This window comes from Micromesistius poutassou (genome assembly GCF_964030765.1).
Source record: "Micromesistius poutassou genome assembly, chromosome: 9".
Taxonomy (NCBI): Eukaryota; Metazoa; Chordata; class Actinopteri; order Gadiformes; family Gadidae; genus Micromesistius; species Micromesistius poutassou.
Genome location: NC_140279.1, coordinates 15,446,229 through 15,471,228, shown reverse-complemented (window position 1 = coordinate 15,471,228; position 25,000 = coordinate 15,446,229). Strand labels below are relative to the sequence as shown.

The window sequence follows — 25,000 nt, the reverse complement described above, 5'->3', positions numbered from 1 at the left end:
GCAGCGGTCTATTTAGGCATGGTTTGTGTGTGTGTGTGTGTGTGTGTGTGTGCGCGAGCGCACGTGTCTTCATGGGTGCGTGTTCAGGCTATATACCTGTATGTGTGTATACGGCGTGCGTCAGTGTGTGCCACATCCACATCCTGGAGCCCACTAACCACCCCCCCCCCCCCTCCAGGTCAGTGTACCTCCACAACAACAAGCTGTCGGATGCCGGCCTCCCCGCCCACATGTTCAACGGCTCCGGCAGCCTGGAGATCCTCATCATGTCCAGCAACTTCCTTCACCTGGTGCCCAGCAACCTGCCCCCCTCCCTGCACCGCCTGCACCTCAAGGTGCCCCCCCCCCCCCCCCCCCCCACCGTGGAGACGCATTAAATACCAGATTGTTGTGGTACTTTCACTGTAACATTCACTGTAGTAAAGTAAAATACCAAAATATATCAGATACAACTTCTCAACTAGCTGATATAGTTAACAGCATAATGACATTCCTGAGATTCCATTATGGCTTTTGGTTTTGGTGTGGGTGGATTTTTGGAAAACATTTTCAGTGGGCCCATCTGGCCAACCCTTTCAAAAAATGTGTGGGAGCACCACTGGCTCCAGGCTCCCCCGTAAACGGCCCTTCAATTTCAGTTTCAGTAAGCAGGGGGCAGGTGGGTTGAATCAATGTTTAATCAGCGGGTGACCGCATAACCATATCAGCCAATCTGAGGTTTATATGCATTCAAGAGCATGCACCAGTATGTGTTTAACCTAGAGCGTCATCGAATGCAAACCAATGTACAAGTGTATCAATGTGCTCCTTGCTCCTGGTCCATCTTCTCATGGTGCTAACATGTGATGTGGTTGTGATGATGTGGTTGCCAGAGCAACAAGCTGGAGAAAATTCCTCCCGGAGCCTTTCACAATCTGACCAACCTCCGGGAGCTCTACCTGCAGGATAACCTGCTGAGCAACGACGGCATGGACAACCTCACCTTCAGGTGAACACACACACACACACACACACACACACGCACACACACACACACACATGAACGCACTCCTACACACACTTCAACGCACACCTACACACACATGAATGCACACACACACACACACACACACACACGCACATGCATACATACCTACGCACGCACACCAACACACACACACACACACACACACACACACACACACACACACACACACACACACAAACACACAATTTCTCACACACACACAATTTCTCACAAATGTACTCACCTGAACACTCTGCCACTCATTTAGATTCAGCCAAAGATAATTATCTGCTAAACATAATTATTATTATAACCTCTTGGATTCTGGTTAAATTATTCATCTTTGAGGTTAATTTAGACACACAAGAGAATAAATCACATGCAAGCTGCAAACTAATTAAAGTGTAACTCCATTTGACTCATATTTGCATTTATATCTCATGCAAGCAGTTAAAAATGCCTTGCTCAATGGAAACCTCAGCAACTAACCTAGCACACACACACTGGTACACACACTAATTTGATGCCGGGCATCAAACCAGCATCTGCTTCAGTTTCCATCTGATGATTTTCAAGCATTAGTGCAAATCAACTCAACACGTTGTCTTATTATAAGCTTGCTCAAGAAAACGACAACAATGTTTCTGCTTACCCACTTTTTTCTATAAAAAAGAAATGTGAATTCATATGTTTAGTGTTTCTTCACCTAGACGCCACTAATGAATCCCATACGTCAAAGCTTACTTGGCAGCTGCAGTCACAGCGTGACGGCGACGGGTCTGTGTGTTTCCCAGCCAGCTGAGCAGCCTGGAGTGTCTGGACCTGTCCAACAACAACCTGAGCGTGGTGCCCTCGGGGCTGCCCCGCAGCCTGGTGCTGCTGCACCTGGAGAAGAACGCCATCCGCGAGATCCCCAAGGACGCACTGGCCTCCGTCAAGAACCTGGAGTACCTGCTGCTGCACAACAACCAGCTGCGCTCCCGCTCCATTCACCCCATGGCCTTCCAGGTACCTCCGCCGCCGCCAGCACCGCCACAAACACAACCACCACCTCCACCCCCCCCCCACCACCACCACCACCACCACCACCACATACACAAACACAACCACCTCCACCCCCCCCCACCACCACCACCACATACACAAACACAACCACCACCACCGCCATCACCACCACCACATACACAAACACAACCACCACCACCATCACCACCATCACCACCACCACATACACAAACACAACCACCACCACAACCACCACCACATACACAAACACAACCACCACCATCACCACCACCACCTCCACCATCACCACCACCACCCCACCACCATTACCACCAGCACCAGCACCAGCACCACCATCACCACCACCACATACACATACACAACCACCACCATCACCACCATCACCACCACCACCTCCACCATCACCACCACCACCCCACCACCATTACCACCAGCACCAGCACCAGCACCACCATCACCACCACCACATACACAAACACAACCACCACCATCACCACCACCACCACCACCACCACCACCACCTTCACCACCACCACCACCTTCACCACTGGCCACCTTCACCACCACCACCATCACCACCATCACCACCACCACCACAATCACCACCATCACCTCCACCCCCACCACCACCACATACACAAACACAACCACCACCTCAAAACTCGATCCTGATTGTGGGTTACGCCTCTCATTTGCACACTGTACACGTCCGTCGACGGATCTCATTGACTTTGCATGGGACGCTCCCGAAATGCATTGTGGGTCCGTCCGTCAAGTCGGCTCCGTCTCTTGCGTCCAAAAGTTGAGAAAAGTTGAACTTTTCAGGCAGCGACGGATCCGTCACCCAATCAGATCGCGTTATGCAAATATACGCAAGTGTAACTGTCCAATGAAATCGCCTTTGTTATACAACCCGGGAAAACACATGGATACGTCAAAAAGCCCCCATCCTTCGACGGACGTGTACAGTGTGCAAGGGGTGTAAGTCTGTTATTCGGACACATCAGAAAGGCTTTCAGAAGTTTTGATTGCTGGGCAGTTGCCTTTGAGTTCACGGTTCTCATCCTCATCGTCGTCCGCTTATCCGGGGTCGGGTCGCGGGGGCAGCAGCTCAAGCTGTTGTTTGCTCAAGCAAACGGTTCTTCCATGGGAAATTTCTTTGAGCATTTCTCCGACTTTTTAAAGCGTTACATTAAAATAGAGGCGTACGCATATGAAGCCACTCGGTCCGTTGGCCTCTTCCCCTCCAGGGCCTGAAGAAGCTGCACACCCTGCACATGTACAACAACCTCCTGGAGCGCGTCCCCAGGGGGCTCCCGCGGCGCGCCAAGACCCTCATGATCCTGCACAACGCCATCTCCGAGATCGGTCGCAACGACCTGACCCTGCTCTACACGCTCACCGAGCTCAACCTGAGCTACAACCGGCTGACCAACGGCAAGCTGAACCGCGACGCCTTCCGCAAGCTGCGCGTGCTGGAGACGCTGGACCTGTCGGGCAACGCGCTGCAGGCCGTGCCGCTGGGCCTGCCGCGCAGCCTGCAGGCGCTCCGGATCAAGGACAACCGGCTGAGCTCGGTGCCCGACGGGGCCCTGGCCGGCCTGGCCAAGCTGAGGGAGATCAACCTGAGCAACAACCAGCTGAAGCTCAACTCGGTCTACCAGGGCGCGTGGATGGAGCTCAGCTCGCTGACGGTGAGGCAGCCACGGCATTGGCATGTTTTTTTTTTTAATACTTTGAGTGGTGTCTTTTGCTATTGAGTCAATAGGGTCAAAAGGGATTCATTCGGGGCGCCCCGGTGGCTCACCAGGTAGAGCGCGTACCCTATAGGCTCAGTCCTGAATGCAGCAAATTCCGCCCGTGGTCTTTTGCTGCATGTCCTCCCCCTCGATCTCCCATACATTCCTCTCTATCTCACTCTAAAAATGCAAAAATAAAATCTTTAAATGGGATTCATTCAAATAGAAACTTACAGGGAATGTTTGAACACACTAACTATACTCTGTATAGACCTCAGTTCCCGGGGTCTACCTGACTAGGTGTCCTTGAGCAAGATGACCCCTAACTCCCACCTGCTCCTTCATGACTTATCTAAAATCCAGGGAACCTTATTGGATGAAAGTGTCTGCTAAATGATGCTGGGTTGCGAGGGTCTAAAGACATTGGGAGTAAACCCGGGACGGGTTGGCTGGCAGTCAAACAATGAGACTGTCCATCTCTATTTACAGTTATCATCTTGTGTAAGAGAGCACTGAGTCATATGAGTATTGTGAAAAATCCTGGAAAACACTATTGGGCCATTTGAGGCAAGCCTACAACCAATGGTGGTCAAATGGTCAAACTTCAGGGGTTTTTTTTTCGGCAGAAATTGCGATTTTTCACAACACGTGTATGCACGGTCAAGAATAAGGACAGGGCTGTTCTGACAAGTACAACAGGATCACGCAAGCACAAACAAGTCCCGTGTCGAGCAATCAGTGTCTTCGTCGTTTCAGACGCTGGATCTGTCGGGGAACCTGCTGTCCCACATCCCGTCCGACCTGCCAGAGTCCCTGGAGTACCTCCACCTGGCCAGCAACCGCATCTCCAGCGTCCCCCCCTCCGCCTTCCAGGGGACCCCCAACCTCAAGGGCATCTTCCTCCGGTAAGAACCAGGGAGGACGAGGGGGGGGGAAGGGATGAACCGCCCCATGCATCCACACGGATACACACGCAGACACATGCAAACGCACACGCACACATATACCTGCACCTACGCACACACACACACACAAGCACACACACACACACACACACACACATACACACACACACACACACATGTGCACACATTTATGCAAGCAGACACACACACACACACACACACACGGATAGAAAACCAACACATACAAACAAGGCAAAAGCTGAACAAAGTTGAACAAAGTTACAAACACATTACCCTCACTACTCCAGACACAGTTCTACCACATCAGAACTTTAGGAGAGGATTTGTTTTAACACTGGACCTGTCCTTAAAAGATCCACCAATCTAACAGAAAACACTTTATGAAGATCAGGGTGTTTACGGTGTCGGTGGGATTGTGAAACGGATCTCTCGGAGGACTTGGACTTGTTTTGTGCGCTGGACGGCTTGTTTAGTCTGCCCCGTGCCGCAGCCAGCCAATCAGCCGCATCCTGGACCTCGTCGTCAACCTTGCAGCTGCAGTGTGCGCTCCGGGAGGCCGGGCCCGTGTTCAGGATCTTCAGGGGATTATTATCTCTGCGGCCACGTCTCCTTTGTTCTCTAAACTTGCTAAAGTTTAGCTTAATTTCATTGCTTTCATACTTCTCTCTCTGATTTGATCAGTGCTAGGACGTGACCTGGGTTTGTTTTGAGTGTTCCGTGAGTTCCTCTGTCCCCTGTGAAACTGTTCCGTTTGTTTTTTCTCTTTTTGTTGCACACTTTCGAAATCTCTCTCTCTCTCTCTCTCTCTCTCTCTCTCTCTCTCTCTCTCTCTCTCTCTCTCTCTCCCTCTCTCTGTACTTTACTTCGTTATTTATATTTCTGACAACTTTCACTTTTACTCCACTACATTTACTAAATAAAATGTGTACTTTTACTCCGATACATTTCTCCTAACCATCTTCGTTACTCGTTACTACAAATTAAAATCAGAAGAAGTTTGAGTTGGTGACGTAATGTCCGTTTGTTGTCATGTCAACCGCCAAGCACGAAGAAGAAGAAGTCCCGCTTGTCCGGGCATGTCACATTATTGATGCCATCATGGAAGCACCTGCTGCAGGCTCTGCTGCTAACGTTACCACTCCGGTAGCAGATGACGAGCATCTCGACTACAGTGGCGAACTTGGTGAACTCCGTGGTGGTGACGAAGATAACGTTAAACACCCGTGGCCGTATTTGCAAGAAATATTTTAACCCATATATAACCCTCTAACTCACTTTTTTTTTGAATACCTTTACTTTTACTCTTACTTTTAATACTTAAGTACATTTTATATTAGACAATTACTTTTGATACTTAAGTACACTAAATGTCAGGTACTTTAAGACTTTTACTCAAGTAATATTTTAAAAGGTGACTTTAACTTCTACCAAAGTCATTTTCTGGTAAGATACTTGTACTTTTACTCAAGTATCGCTTTCAAGTACTTTATACAAGACTGCTGTTGACGCAAAAAGTTGCACGCCGCTCTCAGAACTTCCCAGCCTGTTCACCAGAGATATTCGCTTGACATGCGCAATTGCGCACACAAGTACAGGTTTTAGATGTGTACCGCATCAATGGTTTCATCCATCTCAGAGAATGGGCACAGCACTATATCTCTCCCAGTTCTAACTCCTGCTCTCCCCCCCCCAGGTCTAACCGTCTGTTGGTGGACTCTGTGAGTGAGAGCTCCTTGGCCTTCCTGACCCAGCTCCAACTGCTGGACCTGGGTCGAGACAGCTCCGACTTCCCCCCCTTCAGACCCGGGGACGGGCTCCAGGAGAAGGAGGAAGAGATGGAGGAGGAGGAGGAGGAGACCTTCTAGATCCTTCTTAACAGACAATATGTCGTTCTATCAAGTCACGATCGAAGGGGAAGAGAAGATGAGAAGTTCATGGAGGTGGTGATGTTTCCGTGGACTTCCGTGCGTCTTATTCACCGTGCGGCCTCGTTGGTTCTAAACTCTAGCTGGCTGGGGAACTGAAGCCTAACATCAGAAGAAGTCTACTTTTACCTCGGAATGATGTCCAATCTCCCTCTGAATCTAAATGATCCAAATCATCTTTTCGTTTGAAAGTTCACAATTATGAGAATCAGTGAAATGATACAAGCTTGCCTCGCTCTTTTTCTTTTTAATGACCTACTAGCTGGTATGAAATTCTAATTTACCGAAACAAAAACGTAAACATAAATGTAAATGTATATAAATACCCGCTCGTCAATGCATTTTCCCACCAAGCCAGTGTTTAGAACCAGAATGGCCTGTAGGTCCATATGCCATACACAGGGGGCAGGTTATTCAGGTGCGTTGTTCTGAAGCCATCGACACATCCCTGGTGCCGGATACCGGATGAAACTGTTATTTCTATTCCTGTGGTGACGTGCAGGGCTGCACCAAAATGCCACTGCATTTATTTACAGCTTATTTTATCGTTGCAACGTTCATCTAGTACATGATTACATTTCATGTGATTTAACCAAAAGCAGTTATTTTACCGAGTACAATGTGAAGCTGTCCATATGATGTGGACCTTGTGAAAGGAATCTGGACTCCAAATTCGAATCTTTGGAAACGTGGAGATTGATACGAGAGGCTGAGAGGTCAACCTCCACATTCATACCTCTGTCCACACACACACACACAATGAGGAGAAGAATTCAATAAAACATTATTATCCAGTATTGGCGGTTCAAATAAGCTCCCGGTAGTTCTCATTGAGACATCTCTAAATGCGTTTTCGCCTTTACAATTTGCTGCTAATTCTGTGTGTTCCATCAGTTTGCTATGAGGTAAAGATACACAAGATATTTTTTATACGACTTCTAGTATTCCTGCTATTAGATGGATAGAATCGAGTGTTATGCTGTCAACATGTACAACTGTGCACGCCTTTTTACGCCAAAAGCAATAAATTATTTCACTTGTAAAATTCTTTGTCGTAGGGTACACAATTAGCCATATACATAAACACCAAATAACTCACTGTGAACTATTTTATTCTGTAAAAATGTTTTTGATACAATTTATAGATTTATCCATCAGGCTGCTTACAGTTTATTCACAATTACTACAATGTTTTTTTGTTTACATTTTTACAACGGTTATTTTTTAGATGGTTTAACATTTCAATAAGGGCTTATTCATGTTTTACTAGAAAACCATTCTTGAATTAACTCTTTTTAACTTAGTTAATAGTTGAACCTGGGTTATATAGACACATTTCCCTTGAATATAAATAGATAATAATATTAATACGGTTATTATTACGAATGTAAGCCAATAGATAGTTATAGACTCGCTAGACACTAAGTTAAGAGTTACATGTTAGAAACATGGCCAAATGTGGACAACACAAGACTGAGTTAAGTAAAAATAAATAAAAATTGTTCAAGTGAAAGAAAGGAAAATACCACTTAAATGAAGTTGGTACGTCAAAGATTACAAAATAATTAAATCTGTTTCAGATACGACTCTGCTCCTGTTCATTATCATTATCGTTACAACCATCATTATCCTAATCATTAAAATCCTTATTACATCATCTTGAGCTATTAATACTATCAATTAATTGTACGATCATCTTCCTCCTCACCTCCACCACCATCTACTGTCATCAATTTATATTAATATCCATCATGATTATCTTCATCTCCACCATCACCATCTACTACTTTCAATTAATATTAATATTCATAGTGATCATCCTCATTGTTATCTGCATTACTATCTATCGATACTATTCTGGCACCACCAGCGTGTTAAGGCGATATTGAACAAGATTAAACGCAACTCGATTGTCTCCGGATTCAGTGGTGTGAAAACGTATCTTAAATCAACAACGGAACACAGTGAAATCATATAAAATTCATGACACGGTTTGCGATTGATTGAAGCTTATAAAACTGTCAAGTAGAAACCAATCGATCGATGCGGATGATTAGTCATGTACAAGAGTTCTCAAGGACTTGTTCTGACCTCTGACCTCTTTGCGCCAGCGGACACCACGAGCGGGGCGACCAATACAAAGAGGAATCCGAGGTCAATGCCATTGGGAAACATTCAATTCCAACTAATAATATAAATAATGTCGGTTGGCCTTGAGGAGGACAAAGAATTCCATTCCATTCACCGTCTCGTGCCTTTCGTGCCTTGTCCACGGGGCGACTGGCAACCCAGTAAAAAATTGGAACATTACGTTCCAAGACCTCACATCGAGCCCTCAAGGTTTCCTCGCTCTGTGCTGGAGTCCTCTCCCGGAGAGAGCGTCCTCTTTTGACAACGCACACGACGCGGTGTTCGGCATGTGTGTGAGCAGTCCGAGCCTCCCCCCCCCCGCACCCCCCTACCCCCACCCCCCCATAGCACCAGACGCTATACGTTGGTCTCAATGCCGTTCATGTCGATGGAGCAGTGCTCCTTGTGGGGGTCCTTGTTTTTCCCATGTCTCGGCGGTAAGGGGGGTTTCCTCCTGTGGGGGGGGGCCGGCCGGGGGCGGACCCCCTCCTCCAGCTGCACCAGGCGGGCCACGTCCGGGGGCAGCAGCTCCGACTTGAGCCCCAGGGCGGAGGCGCGGTAGTTGCCGTTGTTGTTCTGGCAGTTGACCTGCGGGGGCCCGCTCAGCATGGGCTTGGTTTCGCACATCAATGGTACCTGCGGGGGGGGGGGGGGGGGGCAATCGATCGGCACGCAGACAGACAGGCGGACGGACGGACGGACGGACAGGAAGGAAGGAAGGAAGGAGTGGATGCATGATTTGCAAAGCGCTCATCCACAATTCATCTTGAAATTAGTATTAAAGAGTATAAATGCCTACCTCAGCTTGAAACCTCATTATAACTTGAAAGTTAAATTACATTGAGAATATTCATGCGTCTAACAGGTCAGCTTTGACCTTTGAGGACAGGAGGAAAGGTTACAGGTTTTTATCCGGAAGAAGACAGTGTTGGCAGCCATTTCCCACAATGTCAAGTCAACATTTAACAATGATGGTCTAACTCAGTATTTGGGCAATATGTTTTGCAAGTATATGTTTCAGCTAGGATGCTACTGTTACAGAGTGTAACCCAAGGAAAGCCTCACTCCACATAGCTTCAAATCATTCTTACTTATCCAGCTAACGGCTGCATTTCATTTGGCTTAGCATTTAGATCATTTATCGTACAATGGCGGGGTCTAGCAGTGGTGTCTGACGACCTGCTGTTACACTGGTGCCCTGACCCGGACTGGGACCCGGACTGCTTCAGGGAGCTCAAGTAACGGAATGACAAGTCTCCTCCAGGGTACACTCACTCCCAATGCCCTCAGGGAGAACCAAACCCCAACAGCACGGTCAATGACTCCTTCTACTGGTTAGACTGGTGTTGCCGTTGCTTGCATTATATTTTTAATGGCTGATCATCAATGGCTGGTCACCGGCTGATTAGTCGTTAATGAGACGCACCTGTCCTCCGCTAATTGAAACTGAAACAAAGGGGGCGTTTACTGGGGAGCCAGCAGCTCTGCAGCCCCCGAATGAGGTCAGGGAGTTTGGCTGTACTTTAAGAACCTTAACTCTTATCCTGAATAGTTGTACTTATTTGCCTTAGTGGCTTACATTGTCATACAATCATGGGGTTCCTGGGTGGAACCCGCCTGTGTAGCAGTGTGCTGTCGGAAAAAACCTGTGGTGTGTTCCGATATCCATACTTCCCGTACTTACTATACTTTGAGTATGTAGGGCGTTACAATTACGATCGGGGCGAAAATGAGTGTACTGAAAGTGCCCTCGTCAAAAACGGTGCGTGTGGAACGATGTACACTTTTCGCACTCAACGGCGGCCATCTTAGCTACGTAGCGGAAGAGGAGGAGCCAGGCTGAGCCAATGTCGGCGCATTGGAGTCATTTTGTAGCTTTTATAGCTTTTTAGCTTTTTATAGCTGCTGTTTTTGGCAGGTGACGAGCCGTGGCGGCAGCTGCGATCATAATTTCCGGTAAGTGCACCACGGCGTATTTGATTTGGAACAACACTGACATCTGAAAATCTGCGCACTTAGTGAGTGCGGATGGTGTGCTATATTTAAGTGCACTCATGGAAGTATGGAACACAGCACTGGTGTTAGACTCACCCCATCCCCCTCCTTGATGAAGTCCTTCCTGCAGATGTGTGCCATGATGCCTGTGGCCAGGGCGTCCCCCATGACATTCACCATGGTACGGAACCGGTCCCTGGAGAGATTTCATTAAGAACTATTAACCAACTCATAACTGTTAAAAAAACATCAGTACTTCTGCCCAATTTTGAGATACCTTTAGATACTTTGAGGTACTTTACTCTCATAATTCCACATTGGTTGATTCCAAGGTGACCTTTTAACCATGAGAATGGAAATGTTACACTCACAGCGCCCAATCAACAGCAATGATGAGGGTGATGTCGTCAGTTGGCAAGCCGACGGAGGTTAGCACTATCACCATGGTGACCAGCCCTGCTTGTGGAATACCGGCTGCGCCGATGCTGGCTGCTGTGGCAGTGATGCTAGGGGAATGGGCAGAAACATGAGCCAAGGTGGACCACAATGAAATCCTTTATAGAGAAAAATACCCTGGATGGATTGACGCGTGGATGGCTACATTTTATTCTTGAGGAACTAGTTTTTGTTAAGATATGTTTTTGGAGTAAATAGCTGCAGTAGACAAGTGACATAGTGCAAACCATTGGCAGTAACATCCAAAAGCCTTAAACGCTGCAGTTATTAAACCCTAACCCTAAAAAAGCGGAACCTAGATGCCTCTATTATTAACAACTACAGACCAATATCAAAACTACCCTTCATAAGTAAAATCATCGAGAAAGTTGTCCTAGAGCAAATTAATCACTTCCTGGCATCAACTGGTTGCTGTGACACCTTCCAATTAGGATTTTGACCTCTTCACAGCACCGAGACCGCCCTTATTAAAGTTGTAAATGACATCAGTCTTAAAACAGATTCTGGCAAAATCTCAATACTAATGCTACTAGACCTCAGTGCTGCATTCGACACTGTAGACCACACAATACTGGTGGACAGATTAGAAAACTGGGAGGGGCTTCAGGCACAGTCTTAAATTGGTTTAGGTCCTACCTACAAGATAGGAACTTCTTTGTTTCCATTGGCGACTTTGTATCAGAACCAACCAACGTGACATGTGGAGTCCCACAAGGTTCGATCTTATGACCTTCTTTATTCAACATCTACATGCTCCCACTAGGGCAAATCATGCAAAATAACAATATTGACCATCATTGCTATGCCGATGACACGCAAATCTATGTAGCCCTATCACCAAATGATGATCTGCCCATAGAGCTGCTGTGCCAGTGCATTGAGCAGGTCAAAGACTGGATGTGCCAAAATTTCCTTCAACTAAATGAGGACAAAATCGAGATAATTGTATTTGGTGCTAAAACAACGTAACCAAACACCTTCACTCTCTGTCCCTGAAAGGGGTTATCATGGATTCAGATTTACATTTCGGCAGTCACATCAAATTAGTGACAAATTCTGCCTATTATCACCTTAGAACCGTGGCAAGGCTTAGAGGGCTCAAGTCCACCCAAGACTTACAAAAAACTTGCACATGCCTTCATCACTAGGCAACAACAGCTTGTTCAGAATGCTGCTGCTAGAGTTCTTACAAATACCAACAAATTTGAACATATTACATAAATTCTTAAATTGTTACATTGGCTCACATTGGCTCCCTGTATGTCAGAGAATTGAGTTTAAAATCATAAACTTAAAGGGGTAGTTTGGGATTTTGGACATCGGATCTCATATCCAAGTGAGCCAGTGTGTTATTTATCATTGGAGACCGTTTTCAACACTTTTCATTCAGTCTTTCTGGTTGCAGAAATCGCTGGTGCTAGGCTAGCGCAAGTCGAGGGGAACTGCTAGCCTGCCAATAAAAACAGTTCTACCTACTCCAAAGTACACCCTAGGCAAACCAATTATAACGCCCGACTATCGATGTAAATGCCTGTGTTGATAGAATAGTGTTCTACAATGCATGTTTTAACTTTGCCTTTATTTTCTTTAAGGTATCTTTCTATGTATTTTATTATTTCATTTTATTGTGTGACAATGGCTGTGTCCCAATTCAGGGGCTGCATCCTTCGAAGGACGCGGTCTACGTAGACTGCGAAGGCCATGCCGAAGGCCGAACGAGCATTGTTAAATGAGACGGTCTAGCCTACAGAGCATTTCCAGATTGCGTAACCAGCCGTTAACGTCCTTTACCTTGCGTGACCACGCGCCACTCCTGTCTCCTAGCAACCCTGACAGCTGCGGTTCAAACCGGACAGAGGAAGTGAGGACGTTTGCTTAATGTTAATTAGTTTAACGTTGTATGTCTAACGTTAATGTCATTGAACTTTGACAATAAAGTTACATATTTAAAATGGTCCCAATCTTACTTTTATATAAAAAAAAGTTTTTACATAGTTTTGTCATTAAATATGTATTCGCTGCAGCTGCCGCTTCCACTCTCTCCGCGCAATGAATCTTGGGATACGTTGGGCCGCGAAAGATCCACCCGGTGGATCCTTCAAATCCGGGGAAAGAAGGCATAGAAAAGGCATAAAAGGCATAAAAGAAGGCATGCATATCTCGGCCGCATTTGAAGGAAGAAGAATGGGACAGCCTTGACAAGCCGCTGTGACGTCAAGGATGCAGCCCCTGAATTGAGACGCAGCCAATGTTTCTACGTGAAGCTCTTTGAGACAAAGAGCTTCATCTTGGCCATGGTCGCAAACACACCGTAACCATGGAAACAAATACACCTGTAAACATTGGCACAATCACACCTCAACCTGAACACAGACACATTACAATCGACACAAACACAGCATAACCATGGATGCAAACACACTGTCTGTCTGTCTGTCTGTGTGTCTGCATCAGTCACTCGGTCAATCAGCCAGCCAGTCAGTCTAGCTATAGCTGTAATATGTATTATAAATCGTCATGTGCACATAAACCCCCATGTGCGGGGGGCAGCAAGGCAGTCTGCTGATGGCGTGACTGAAAGACATGTTGTTGTTTTATTGAGGTCACAGAGCACTTTCAATAGAGAGATTAATGGACAGTCAGCCCCCTGTTTGGTCTGTTGTGGAGCACTGAAGGTCACAACCCAATACAAGCAGCAGATGAATGTCCTCCCCCTGAGTTCTGGGACCATTCTCAGGGGTGTTGGTGGACAGGGGGGGGGGGGGGGGTGAGGGGGGTGTGGCTCACAATTTATATCAGTTCATCTGTTGAAAAATCTCAATCTGCAACATAGTTTGGCGGCAAAAAAAAAAGCCACCATAAATCCTCATCATATCTTTAGTCTGTTAATAGGCTTTGAGCTCAGATGGGATGGGCATCACATCCCCCCCCACCCCACCCCCACCCCACCAGAGCCCACCAACCACGGCTAGGGATGGGTAATCTACTCATGACCGACCTGATGGTGATGATCTGACCAAAGTCTAGTTCGTAGTTGTTGACCTGGGCGATGAAGATGGCGGCCACAGCCTCGTACAGGGCAGTGCCGTCCATGTTGATGGTGGCACCCACGGGCAGCACGAAGCGGATGATGCGCCGGTCGATGTGGTTGTTCTCCAACAGGCACTTGAAGGTGATAGGCAGCGTGGCGGAGCTGGGGATATTACACCAATAGTTTATAACAACACGGATGTGTTCATAGGAGCAGGCATCGGTCATATTCCTCTCATTGGATTCTCGCCATTCTCTCAGTATAGAGAGAGTATGTCAAGTGTCCAAAAGGAAGCCAGTATGTCAGGGTAAATCCTTGTTTTCAAAATACAATAAAATACATTAAAAACATGTTGACTAATCTGGATGTTTGATTCCAAAATCGACTCTGCACTCTTCTCTGGTTTTGCAGCACTAGAAATATTTTTGTACCTCTAGTTTTGATTGTATGCTTCTGAAAGTGCTTGCATTACTAAAAGACTAAAGGACTATATGTGAATGGGAATGTGAACGTGAATTTGAATGTGGACGTGAATGTGAACCCTAATGTGAATATGGATGTGAACCTGAATTTGGGTGTGGGTGTGAACCTGAATGTTAATGTGAATGTGGGTGTGAATCTGGACCTCAATGTGAATGTGGGTGTGGGTGTGGGTGTGAATGTGAACCTGAATGTGGTTTTGGATGTGGGTGTGAATGTGAACCTGAATGTGGGTGTGAATGTGGATGTGGGTGTGAATGTGGATGTGAATGTGGGTGTGAAAGTGGATGTGGATGTGGATGTGGGTGTGAACGTGGATGTGGATGTGGGTGTGGGTGTGAATGAACCTGGAGGAGGTGGCGAGGGCGATCAGCAGCGCCTGCAGGATTCCTCGTATGTAAACGATGGGGCTCTTCTTGGTGATGAAGAAGTACATGGCTGGCAGGATGAAGAGGCCGTGCAGCACCAGGCCAAACACCACCGTAATGGCGTAGAAGCCCAGCTTCTTCCCCATCGCTGATGGATCACTCATCTCCAGGATCTTTCCCGCCACCAGGAACACAATGCCAAACGGGAAGTACCTGTTTAGCAGGAAGTAGAAATGTTGATAATGAGCAATGAACCGCCAGAAAGAAACACGGCGCTTGTATGGCAAGTTAAATTTCTAAGATGAAATAATTGTATTTGGTTGCTCTTCAAAGGCTCCCAATGATAGATTGATCAACTGCCGCCTAGCGGTTGTAAAGTCCATCAGGGAGGGGATCCATTTATCCGACATGCCCACTCGCGATGTCATCACCAGTAGACACGGTCTCAGATAGCTTGTAATGACGTGGTGCTTGTAAACACAAGGGGCCCTCTTACAAAAGCAATCAAGAGAGGTCTTGAGAAATTCTCCATACTACTGTAGAAAAGAGATGCTTTACCAGATGACGATGGCGACAATTTTCAGGACAGCCTCGTTCAGGCTCTGGCAAAAGTTAACCAGGGCAGTGCCGTTGGGGCCCATCCTCCCGAGCATGATACCTGGGCAAACACACACAAAGAAGGGGGGGGGGGGTCAGGGTGGCGTCGTGTGCAGTGTAGGTTAGGGTGTTTGCTTGTCACCTAAAGGGGACTGGGTTCAATCCCTGCAATGTCCACAACCTCGGGCAAGATGCCATGACCCCTGCCTTCCCCTTAACGACATTTAGCTTGTTGTACCGTAGATTAGGGCTGGGCGATTAATCAAATTTTGATCACGATTTCGATTTCAGAGTGAAACGATCACCAAACGAATATAATCGAGTTGAAACGATTTAATAAAAATAAAAAATAAAAAATATATATATAGAAATTGCAGAACAGCTGGATTCATATCTGGACATTATTTTCTATTTGACCATTTTGTGTATATTTTTTAAGGGGAAATTTCAAAGTTCTCATTTACAAAGTGTTTTTTTTGGAGAGAAATTATGAATAAATGCATCATGTTTTCAAACTCAAAAATAATCGTTTGAATAATCGAGATTTCAATATTGACCAAAATAATCGTGATTCTGATTTTTTCCATAATCGAGCAGCCCTACAGTAGATTGTTGCTAAATGGCTTGAATAGTAATACTTCCAATTAGAACTCTACCATAAGCATCAAAGTCTAGGTACCTCAACACTTTAAGGGAATGAGACAATTTTGATATGGCGGAAGGACGTCATCGTCATGGTGTTAGAAGGATGTTATCATCATGGACAACGTCATGTTCATGGTGTTAGAAGGACGTTATCGTCATGGTGTAAGAAGGATGGTATCGTCATGGACAACGTCATCGTCATGGTGGAATGAGGACAATATCACCGTGGACAACGTCATCATCATGTTGTTAGAAGGACGTTATCACCGTGGACAACGTCATCGTCATGGTGTTAGAAGTACGTTATCGCCGTGGACAACGTCATCGTCGCGGTGGATGAAGGACTTTATCCATGGCGGAATAAGGAGGCAATGGTCACGGTGGATGAAGGACTTTATCCATGGCGGAATAAGGAGGCAATGGTCACGGTGGATGAAGGACTTTATCCATGGCGGAATAAGGAGGCAATGGTCACGGTGGTGATTGTCTCACCCATGGTGGAGGAGAAGATGACTATCCCGAGGACGTTCATGCCATCGCTGTTCCCCGGCCGGGTGCGCACCAGCAGGTCTGGGGGCGGGGTCAGGTCCAGAGCAAAGTTCTGGATGTCGGTTCCGTTGTCGTCCTGGATACCGTAGATGAGGGCCCGCCGCGTGCTGGACTCTGACAGGCTCTGGCTCACGGTGGGCTTCGGCTTCATAGTGATCTCGGTACTCGTGCGATACTGTTGTTGCCAGGAAACAAAAAAGCACACCACAGGGGTTGTTCAAACAGGAAATGGGACGATTCGTTCGACTGTTCATGCTTCAACTTCTTGTTCACAGACAGTTGAAGCCACAGAATACACGGGTGCACGCTGAACCAGAATGCGTTTCGTCCCAACGAACTGCAAGAGTGTGGTTGCTGAAATGCTAACGTCAGCGCTAACGTCAACGCTAATGTCACAGCTAGCGTCATCGCTAACGTCACCGCTAACGTCAACGCTAGCGTCACCGCTGCCTGAACGTCGTAGTAGTAGTCCCAAGAAGTAGTCCAATTTGGCTGGAAAAACCACCCAATCTGGCAACACTGCCTGCACGTCCTCCGCTCTCTAATTTAAGCGTAAATCAATGAGACCAACTGAAAACAAAGCTGATATGGAACTTAAACTGTGAAAAAAAAAAAAAGTATAAAGGTAATCGAAATTCGGCTTTCAGATTATTGAAATGTGTTCAGTTGTTAAATGGTTTGAATGAAGGTTAACGTTGAAAATTGACCAAGTTACGGTGTCTGAAGTAGTTGAAGTGTCAGAGCACAATAGTTTAAAAAGTTGAAAGAGTTGAAAAACGCTGAGAGATAAAGAGCTGGACGTTTTGATAGTTGAATGGTTTCTGTAGCTGAAAGTATGCAGGAGCAGTTAACTGCACAAAAAACAGGCTAAACAGAATAAAGAAAACTTAGAACAGAAGAACAGTAGATGTGTTTGCAGTAGCAACCACACTAATAATCAATATTATTAGGTATTGGTATTATTATTATTATTATTATTATTATTAGTAGTAGTAGTAGTAGTAGTAGTAGTATTATTGGTAATACATGTTATGGTGTTTTTATGTTTCCCAAGTTCCATGCGGAACGAGTCTCTCACCTGTTGAAACGTGGCCTGGACCAAGTTGGAGGGAAACATGTTGCTGTAGAGCACAACAAGGGAAGGAGGAAGGTTAATTGTGCTGCGCTAAAAAAAGACACAAGCCACGAGAAAGACACGAGAAAAACAGACACGTGAAGATGTGAGTCTCCTTGAATGGTGGCTAATCGAGAGCAGAGGTGGATTAGTACCGCATTAGTACTTTGAAAAAAAAAAGAATGAAAGGGCTAAAAGCGGTGTATCTTGAAGGCTTATGCCCTAGCAACCGAGCTCATTGAAGCCAGCAAGCCGGCCATAGCCTTGAATATGACCAGCTTGTACAATCTTTCGTTTACGAGACACATGCCTATTCCAGGAAAAACAAGCATCTTGATCAAAGATGTTTACAGAGCCGAACGTGTGTGACAGCATGGCCTGAAACCAACTGAGGACTGAGACCTTCTGTCCACTAGACCCATGAACCCCTGGGCTGCAAGGCACGCTCCCTATCTAAATAACGATTACTGTGTTTAATCAGCTCTTCTCACAGGCTGTCATTTACTGGTAAACAGCGGAAGAAAAACCCCCATGACAATTGTGTATGATTAAATACGATTACAGACAACAAAGCTGTCAATAATAGATCATGGCGAGAGAGAGAGAGAGAGAGAGGGGGGGAAAGGACAGAATGAGAGAGAGATAAAAGAGAGCGAGATGGAAGGAAAGGGAGGGATCGAGAGAGGGATCGAGAGAGAGAGAGAGAGAGAGAGAGAGAGAGAGAGATAGAGAGAGAGAGGGATCGAGAAAGAGGGATCGAGAGAGAGAGAGAGAGTAGACAGATATACAGAGAGAGAATGAAGAAGAAGAGATGGAGAGAGAGGAATACATATAAAGAAGGAGGGAGAGAGTGAAATAGAAGGCAAAGAGAGAGAGAGAGACAGAGAGAGAGGGAGAAAGAGAGAGAGAGACACACACATGAAACTACTGTCAGGTCCACATTAGGTCTAACCCTTACCCTAAGGAGTGAAGTAAGTGTCAATACATTCTGGAATAAATGACCGAAAAACAAAAAACGTATTCAAACCACATCCCCCCCCCCCCCTTCCCCCAAGGATGGACACATGGATGGAATTGTAGATAGATAGACGAGGGAGAGAGAGAGAGAGAATGGGGACAGAGACACTGAGTTTCTCTGACCGGATGAGGTCGAGCAAGGCGTCGGCAGAGCTCATGATGGGCTTGCTGCCCTCCTCGGAGTCCTCCTTCTGGGCGGCGCCCCCGGGGTGGATGATGGAAACCATGACGATGCCCACCACCACGGCCACGAAGGTGGTCCACAGGTAGTAGGACACTGTGATGAGACCCAGCCGGCTGGAGCACTTGGCGTCCAGCGCGGCCAAACCCGACATCAGACTGGGAGACACAGGGGAAACACACCGTTTTTAAATCACATTTTACATTTTGTGCTGTGCAATGTAGGGGCACGTTTCCCAGGCGGTGAGTGTAGCTGTATTGGGTGGTGGAGGTTTGCAGTTTGAGATGAGTGTATTTGATGACGGAGGTTTGCAGTTTGAGGTGGACGTAGCTGTATTAGGTGATGGAGGTTTGCAGTTTGAGTTGAATGTGTATGATGCTGGAGGTTTGCAGTTTGAGGTGGATGCAGCTGTATTAGGAGATGGAGGTTTGCAGTTTGCGGTGGATGTAGCTGTATTCGCTGAAAGGAATGACGGTCTATATATATAGTGCTTTTAGTGCGATTGAAGTGGAGAAGCAGCACACTCCATTTAAAATCCAAAGAAAGGTCAGCTTGTCCCAAACTCTTCGTCTGGCTACTCTTCTGTCCTCTGTGGAGAAGGCTATTAGCAGACTGACGTCATTGCTGACGTCACGAGAAAGAGAAAGTCATAATTGAAAACAAAATATTGTTTAAGATTAAAAGAACAAATGAATGGTCATTTCTGCCATTGTTTATATTCAATATTATGTTCACATTTCAAGAATGTTTGTTTTTGTTTTTGAAGGCTGCGTATTTTTTTAATCCTTCACTGTGCTTCCCTGTAGATATCGCTCTCTGGCTCGCTCTCTCTCTCTCTCTCTCTCTCTCTCCCTCTCTCGCACACACATACACTCACACATAATACACAACACACAACACACACACACACACTCACAAGTATGCAAACACACACTTGTGCACACAAACACACACACACACACACACACACACACACACACACACACACACACACACACACACACAGACACTCTCAGTCTTTCTCTCTCTCTTTCTCTCTCTATATATGAGCAACAAATATCAATCAGTAAGCCCATTTGGGAACATATTATTGGGGAGTGCAGAAACGTCATCATTACACACTTCATAATATAATGACAATCATAAAATTTAAATCACATGCTTGAATCCAGACATAAACATCCTCATTTGATCATTAAACTACTTAACCCAAAACACAATAACCCTAAACTCTTTTACCCGAAATCCTTGCCTATTAACCCTTAACCCTCAACCCAATAAACCTAACAACCCCTAACCCTTTACCCTTAACGCTCAACCCAATCACCCTAACACCCCCTAACCCTTAACCCTTAACCCTCAACCCAATCACCCTAACACCCCCTAACCCTTAACCCTTAACCCTCAGCCCAATCACCCTAACCCCCCCTCACCCTTAACACTGGCCTAGTAACCCTTAACCCTCAACCCAATAAACCTAACACCCCCTAACCCTTAACCCTCAACCCAATCACCCTAATCCACCTAACTCTTAACCCTTAACCCTCAACCCAATCACTCTAACCCTAACCACTCTTAACCCAGGCCTATTAACCCTAAACCCCTTTACCCTAATCACCCTAACCCCCTAACCCTTAACACTGGCCTATTAACCCTTAACCCTCAACCCAATCACCCTAACCCCCCCTAACCCTTAAGACTGGCCTATTAACCCTTAACCCTTAACCCAATAAACCTAACACCCCCTAACCCTTAACCCTTAACCCTAACCCCCCCTAACCCTTACGACTGGCTTATTAACCCTAAACCTTTAACCCTAATCCTATTAACCCTTCACCCCCTACCCGACCTATTATCCCTAAACCTCTTAACCCTGACCCAATAACCCTAAGCCCCTAACCCCAACACCCATAACAGTAACCCAAACCATTAACACAAGGCCTGTGTTTCCAAATCTTCCCTATTCTACCAAAGGACACTTTCCAAATATTACTACTAATAGCATATCAGCAAGAAGACACCTATAAATCTCCTTATTAAAACGATAATTTACACTCAACATATATAATATGTGATTTATGAAAGCACTGTTCCATGACGTTGTTTCCACAAGCTTACCTGGAGACGACCAGCGGTAGAATCAACATTTTCAACATCCTCATCAGAAGCTCACCGGGGAACTGGAAGTACATCACTTCCTGTTTGAGACGGGAGAAGCAGAAGGACAGTAATGAGTAATGTGGAAGGACTTCTCTCGTAAGAGTTTCTCGTAAACATCCTTGACACCTTGGGGATCTCGGCTGCCTCGTTGCCTGGATACACGGGGAAGCTACACGAAGCTCCAAAGCACCCATCTCTACCACCATAACACATTATCTGCTCTGTCTACTGTAGCCAACAAGATAACACACATCTCTACCACCAGAACACATTATCTGCTCTATCTACTGTAGCCAACAAGATAACACACATCTCTACCACCAGAACACATTATCTGCTCTATCTACTGTAGCCAACCACATCACATCTCTTCTTCCATAACACACATCTCTACCGCTGTAACACACATCTACTGTAGTCAACAAAATAACACACACCTCTACCTACATCATACCAACATGCAGCATCAGTGGTGGACTCAGACTGTTTGAAGGGCAGGGGGCGAAAAAATTAAAAGGGCACATTCTGCACAACATGGGGGCCCCACCAGCGCGCAAAAAGCTACGATGCATCACGTATGATGAAATAGTCCTCATCCTCATTAAGATTATACGGAAGAGGATTAGGGCCACACATAAGAAAAAAAATTGAGTTCTGACTTTAAAGTCAGAATTCTGACTTTAATCTCAGAATTGTGACTTTTTCTCAGAATTCTGAGATTAAAGTCAGAATTGTGACATTCAACTCTTGTTCTAGAGGGCACGTCATCATAATTGATTGAATGAAGGGGCACCCTAGAGGATACTCAATCATTTGAGTATGAAATGATTGAGTCCGCCCCCCCCCCGAGTCCGCCACTGTGCAACATAACAGCTTTGCCCTTTCTAGCTTCCTGTGATGCGGCACAGGGGGATGTGGTTAGAGAATGTATGTATGCTTCTTATTCAAAGCCAATTCATACATGATGTTTTCATACAGACTTTGGTTGATAATGTCAAATGTGTCACAGTGCATAAAGTACCATTAAAGTACCATTATCTTGTTAATGTACCGGCGGTGGCAAAAGGTGTGTGCGTTTATGTTACCGCAGCAGAAATGCGTTGGCTTGGCTGTTCATCCCATATCATGTTGTAGCCAGGATTTTGCCAGGATTTTTCAACAGGGTGGACTTTTGCGAAATAGGGTGGGCCACTATTTTTTACATTATTATTATTTTTATTTCGATATGGGCAGTACAGCAATTTTCCCCAAATTAAACAACACGTGATTTCATCATAGATCAGACGATTAATGACAAACAATCATAGCCTACATTGTTAATTGATTATACTATATTCATCCCCAGGGGGAATTAAAGGCATCATCCATGCATGCGAGCGCTTTGTAATCATGTAACAAAATAAAAGACCGGTCTGTACAGCCTGAACCCAAAACATTGATTCTGAAGAAGGTACTACTCAAAATAACAAAACATAACAGAACAACTTCTGACGGGGGGGGAGTATGATCGATAATAGAAGATGCGCAGATCTTTTTTTTTCGTTTGCTCGTGCCGCCCCCCCCCCCCCTGTAATGCCGCCCCGGGCGGCTGCCCGTATCGCCCGTAGCTAAAACCGCCACTGCATACATTTTTCATATGTTTCGTTGTTTTCATTTAACACACTTTTTATTATACACAACAGCAGAGCTGCGGCAGCCTCCACCTAGTCGTTTTTGGGTGTCTGGGCTCAGAACGCTGCGGCCGCCTATCTTTATCCAATCAGAATTAAGCGCAGAATATTAAAAATTAACAAAAATAACATTTCTGGAAATATTTGTAACATAGTGATACTTTATTGAAATAAAATTGATCTCACACATTTGTGTGACATTATAATATGGGCTATTTTTTTTGTTCCTTGAATTTCAAACTCTTCTGATAGGGTGGGCCAGCTGTCAATTATAGTGGCACTGGCCCACGTTGGCCCTAATGTGGCTACGCGCCTGCCCAACACTGTGATGTCTGTCATCATTTATGGCATGAATTATGCAGTTTGAAACTGGCATGAATTTGAGAGACAGAGAATGCTGCACAAAAAACTAATTGATAACTGCTGTAATACTGCAATATCAAGCTATCATCAGTACATGTGAATGGAAGATGATTTATGGTTTAAAACAGTCAGATGCCTATGAATGGATCCACACATGTGATGTTTTCATTTGTTGTATAGAGTATATATATATAGATTTATATGTATATGTATTTATATATATATAGATTTATATGTATATATCATATTTCTATAGAATACACCACAAAATAGAGCACCAGGTATATGTGTCTAATCTTCAACATAAAATATAGTTAAAACTGTTTTTTTAATTTTGACAAGCACATGCAGTAATAGATGTGGTTCTTCTTACCAACCAGATACAGTGCCCAACAAAAAAAAAAAAAAAGGCTTATTCAGAAACACATGACACACAAAACTGCTGGCCATACACATTGGGCGGTCATTACGGAAAAGCACAACAAAAATAATATCTAAACATTTAAACATCTTAATAAATATGTTCATGCATGTAATGGTCCAAGACCATCTGTATTGTTGAATGGCCGGGGCGGACTGGACGCTGGACGGCCGAGGAAGGAGAGCATAGTGGGATGGAGAGGGGGAGAGCGTAATGGAAGCTAAAGAGCTTTTGGGTGCAGCATTAAGCAGCCAGGGATTAGAGTGCTTCATAAGAGCAGGATCAGCACTTCAGAGGACGTTTCTACGCACTGTACTCATCTTGGATACATGGGCATGTGTGTCATTGCATGTGTGTGTTTGCGTTCGCCTGTTGTATGTGAACGTGCAAATGTATGTGAACATGCTCATGTATACATGCCTGCATGTAGGTTCTTGCGTGTGTGTGTGTATATGCATGTTGTGGTGTGTGAATCAATGTTGACATACACATATGCATAATGTTGTGAGTGTGTGCTTGACATGTATGTGTGTGTGTGTGTGTGTGTGGGTGTGTGTGTGTTTGTATGTGTGTGCTTGCATGTGTGTGTGTGTGTGTGTGTGTGTGTGTGAGTGTGTGTGACCATAGCATTGGCAGTAATCTGTTGTCAAAGGACACATCGACAGGTCAGCTGCCTCAGGGGGAGGCAGGGTCCTGGAGGTAGGAAGTGCTACGCAGAACCCTGGTTCACAAGGGAACCGAGAGGTGCTACAACCGTGGTTACTCAGGGTTCCGGAGATACCTTATAATATTGTGTTTTGAGCTAAAATGAATGCTTTTCATCCCCACCGTGACAACCCAGGGCAGCATTGTGATACTTTTGTTGAAGCTAGTACCGTGGTTGTGAGCGTTTTAATGAGCACAGTTGTAGACTGTCTATTAAATGTGGCACACGCCGTGTTGTTATACTATAAGTGTCTGAGGAAATGAACCTTCATCACTCGATGCCCAGACAGAGCTCCACACACTCACACACACCTTGCCGCCGGCGTCCCGTTGTCGTCAACGGGACGTCAAAGTGCCCCCATTGGTACTTCAACGTCACAAAAAATAAACACTTTTTTGAGTTTTGAGTTCGGAGCGGAATAGAACGTTTACAAACTGCTTGCTAGCGAAACTAGCGAAAGACTAGCGAAAACATACGATTTGAAAGGGTTTCTCT

The 25,000-nt window shown here is 45.5% G+C and overlaps 2 protein-coding genes across 2 annotated transcripts in view; one reads left to right on the top strand and one right to left on the bottom strand.

Annotated features, from left to right (window-relative positions):
* Window positions 1-7,957, top strand: part of podn (podocan) — a 15,425-nt gene extending 7,468 nt beyond the window's left edge. Inside the window, exons 6-11 of the mRNA XM_084472488.1 lie at window positions 179-335; window positions 873-988; window positions 1,801-2,014; window positions 3,283-3,726; window positions 4,528-4,676; window positions 6,391-7,957. Of these exons, the coding sequence (XP_084328614.1) occupies window positions 179-335; window positions 873-988; window positions 1,801-2,014; window positions 3,283-3,726; window positions 4,528-4,676; window positions 6,391-6,562 (1,252 nt within the window). The 3' untranslated portion in view covers window positions 6,563-7,957. The remainder of the gene's footprint in view (window positions 1-178; window positions 336-872; window positions 989-1,800; window positions 2,015-3,282; window positions 3,727-4,527; window positions 4,677-6,390) is intronic.
* Window positions 7,958-9,109: 1,152 nt separating this feature from the next.
* slc1a7b (solute carrier family 1 member 7b) overlaps window positions 9,110-25,000 on the bottom strand; it is a gene marked incomplete at both ends in the record, with an annotated part of 20,785 nt that continues 4,894 nt past the window's right edge. Inside the window, 10 exons of the mRNA XM_084472517.1 lie at window positions 9,110-9,388; window positions 10,844-10,943; window positions 11,119-11,253; window positions 14,202-14,396; window positions 15,062-15,295; window positions 15,641-15,740; window positions 16,817-17,048; window positions 17,952-17,994; window positions 19,128-19,343; window positions 21,304-21,383. Of these exons, the coding sequence (XP_084328643.1) occupies window positions 9,110-9,388; window positions 10,844-10,943; window positions 11,119-11,253; window positions 14,202-14,396; window positions 15,062-15,295; window positions 15,641-15,740; window positions 16,817-17,048; window positions 17,952-17,994; window positions 19,128-19,343; window positions 21,304-21,383 (1,614 nt within the window). The remainder of the gene's footprint in view (window positions 9,389-10,843; window positions 10,944-11,118; window positions 11,254-14,201; window positions 14,397-15,061; window positions 15,296-15,640; window positions 15,741-16,816; window positions 17,049-17,951; window positions 17,995-19,127; window positions 19,344-21,303; window positions 21,384-25,000) is intronic.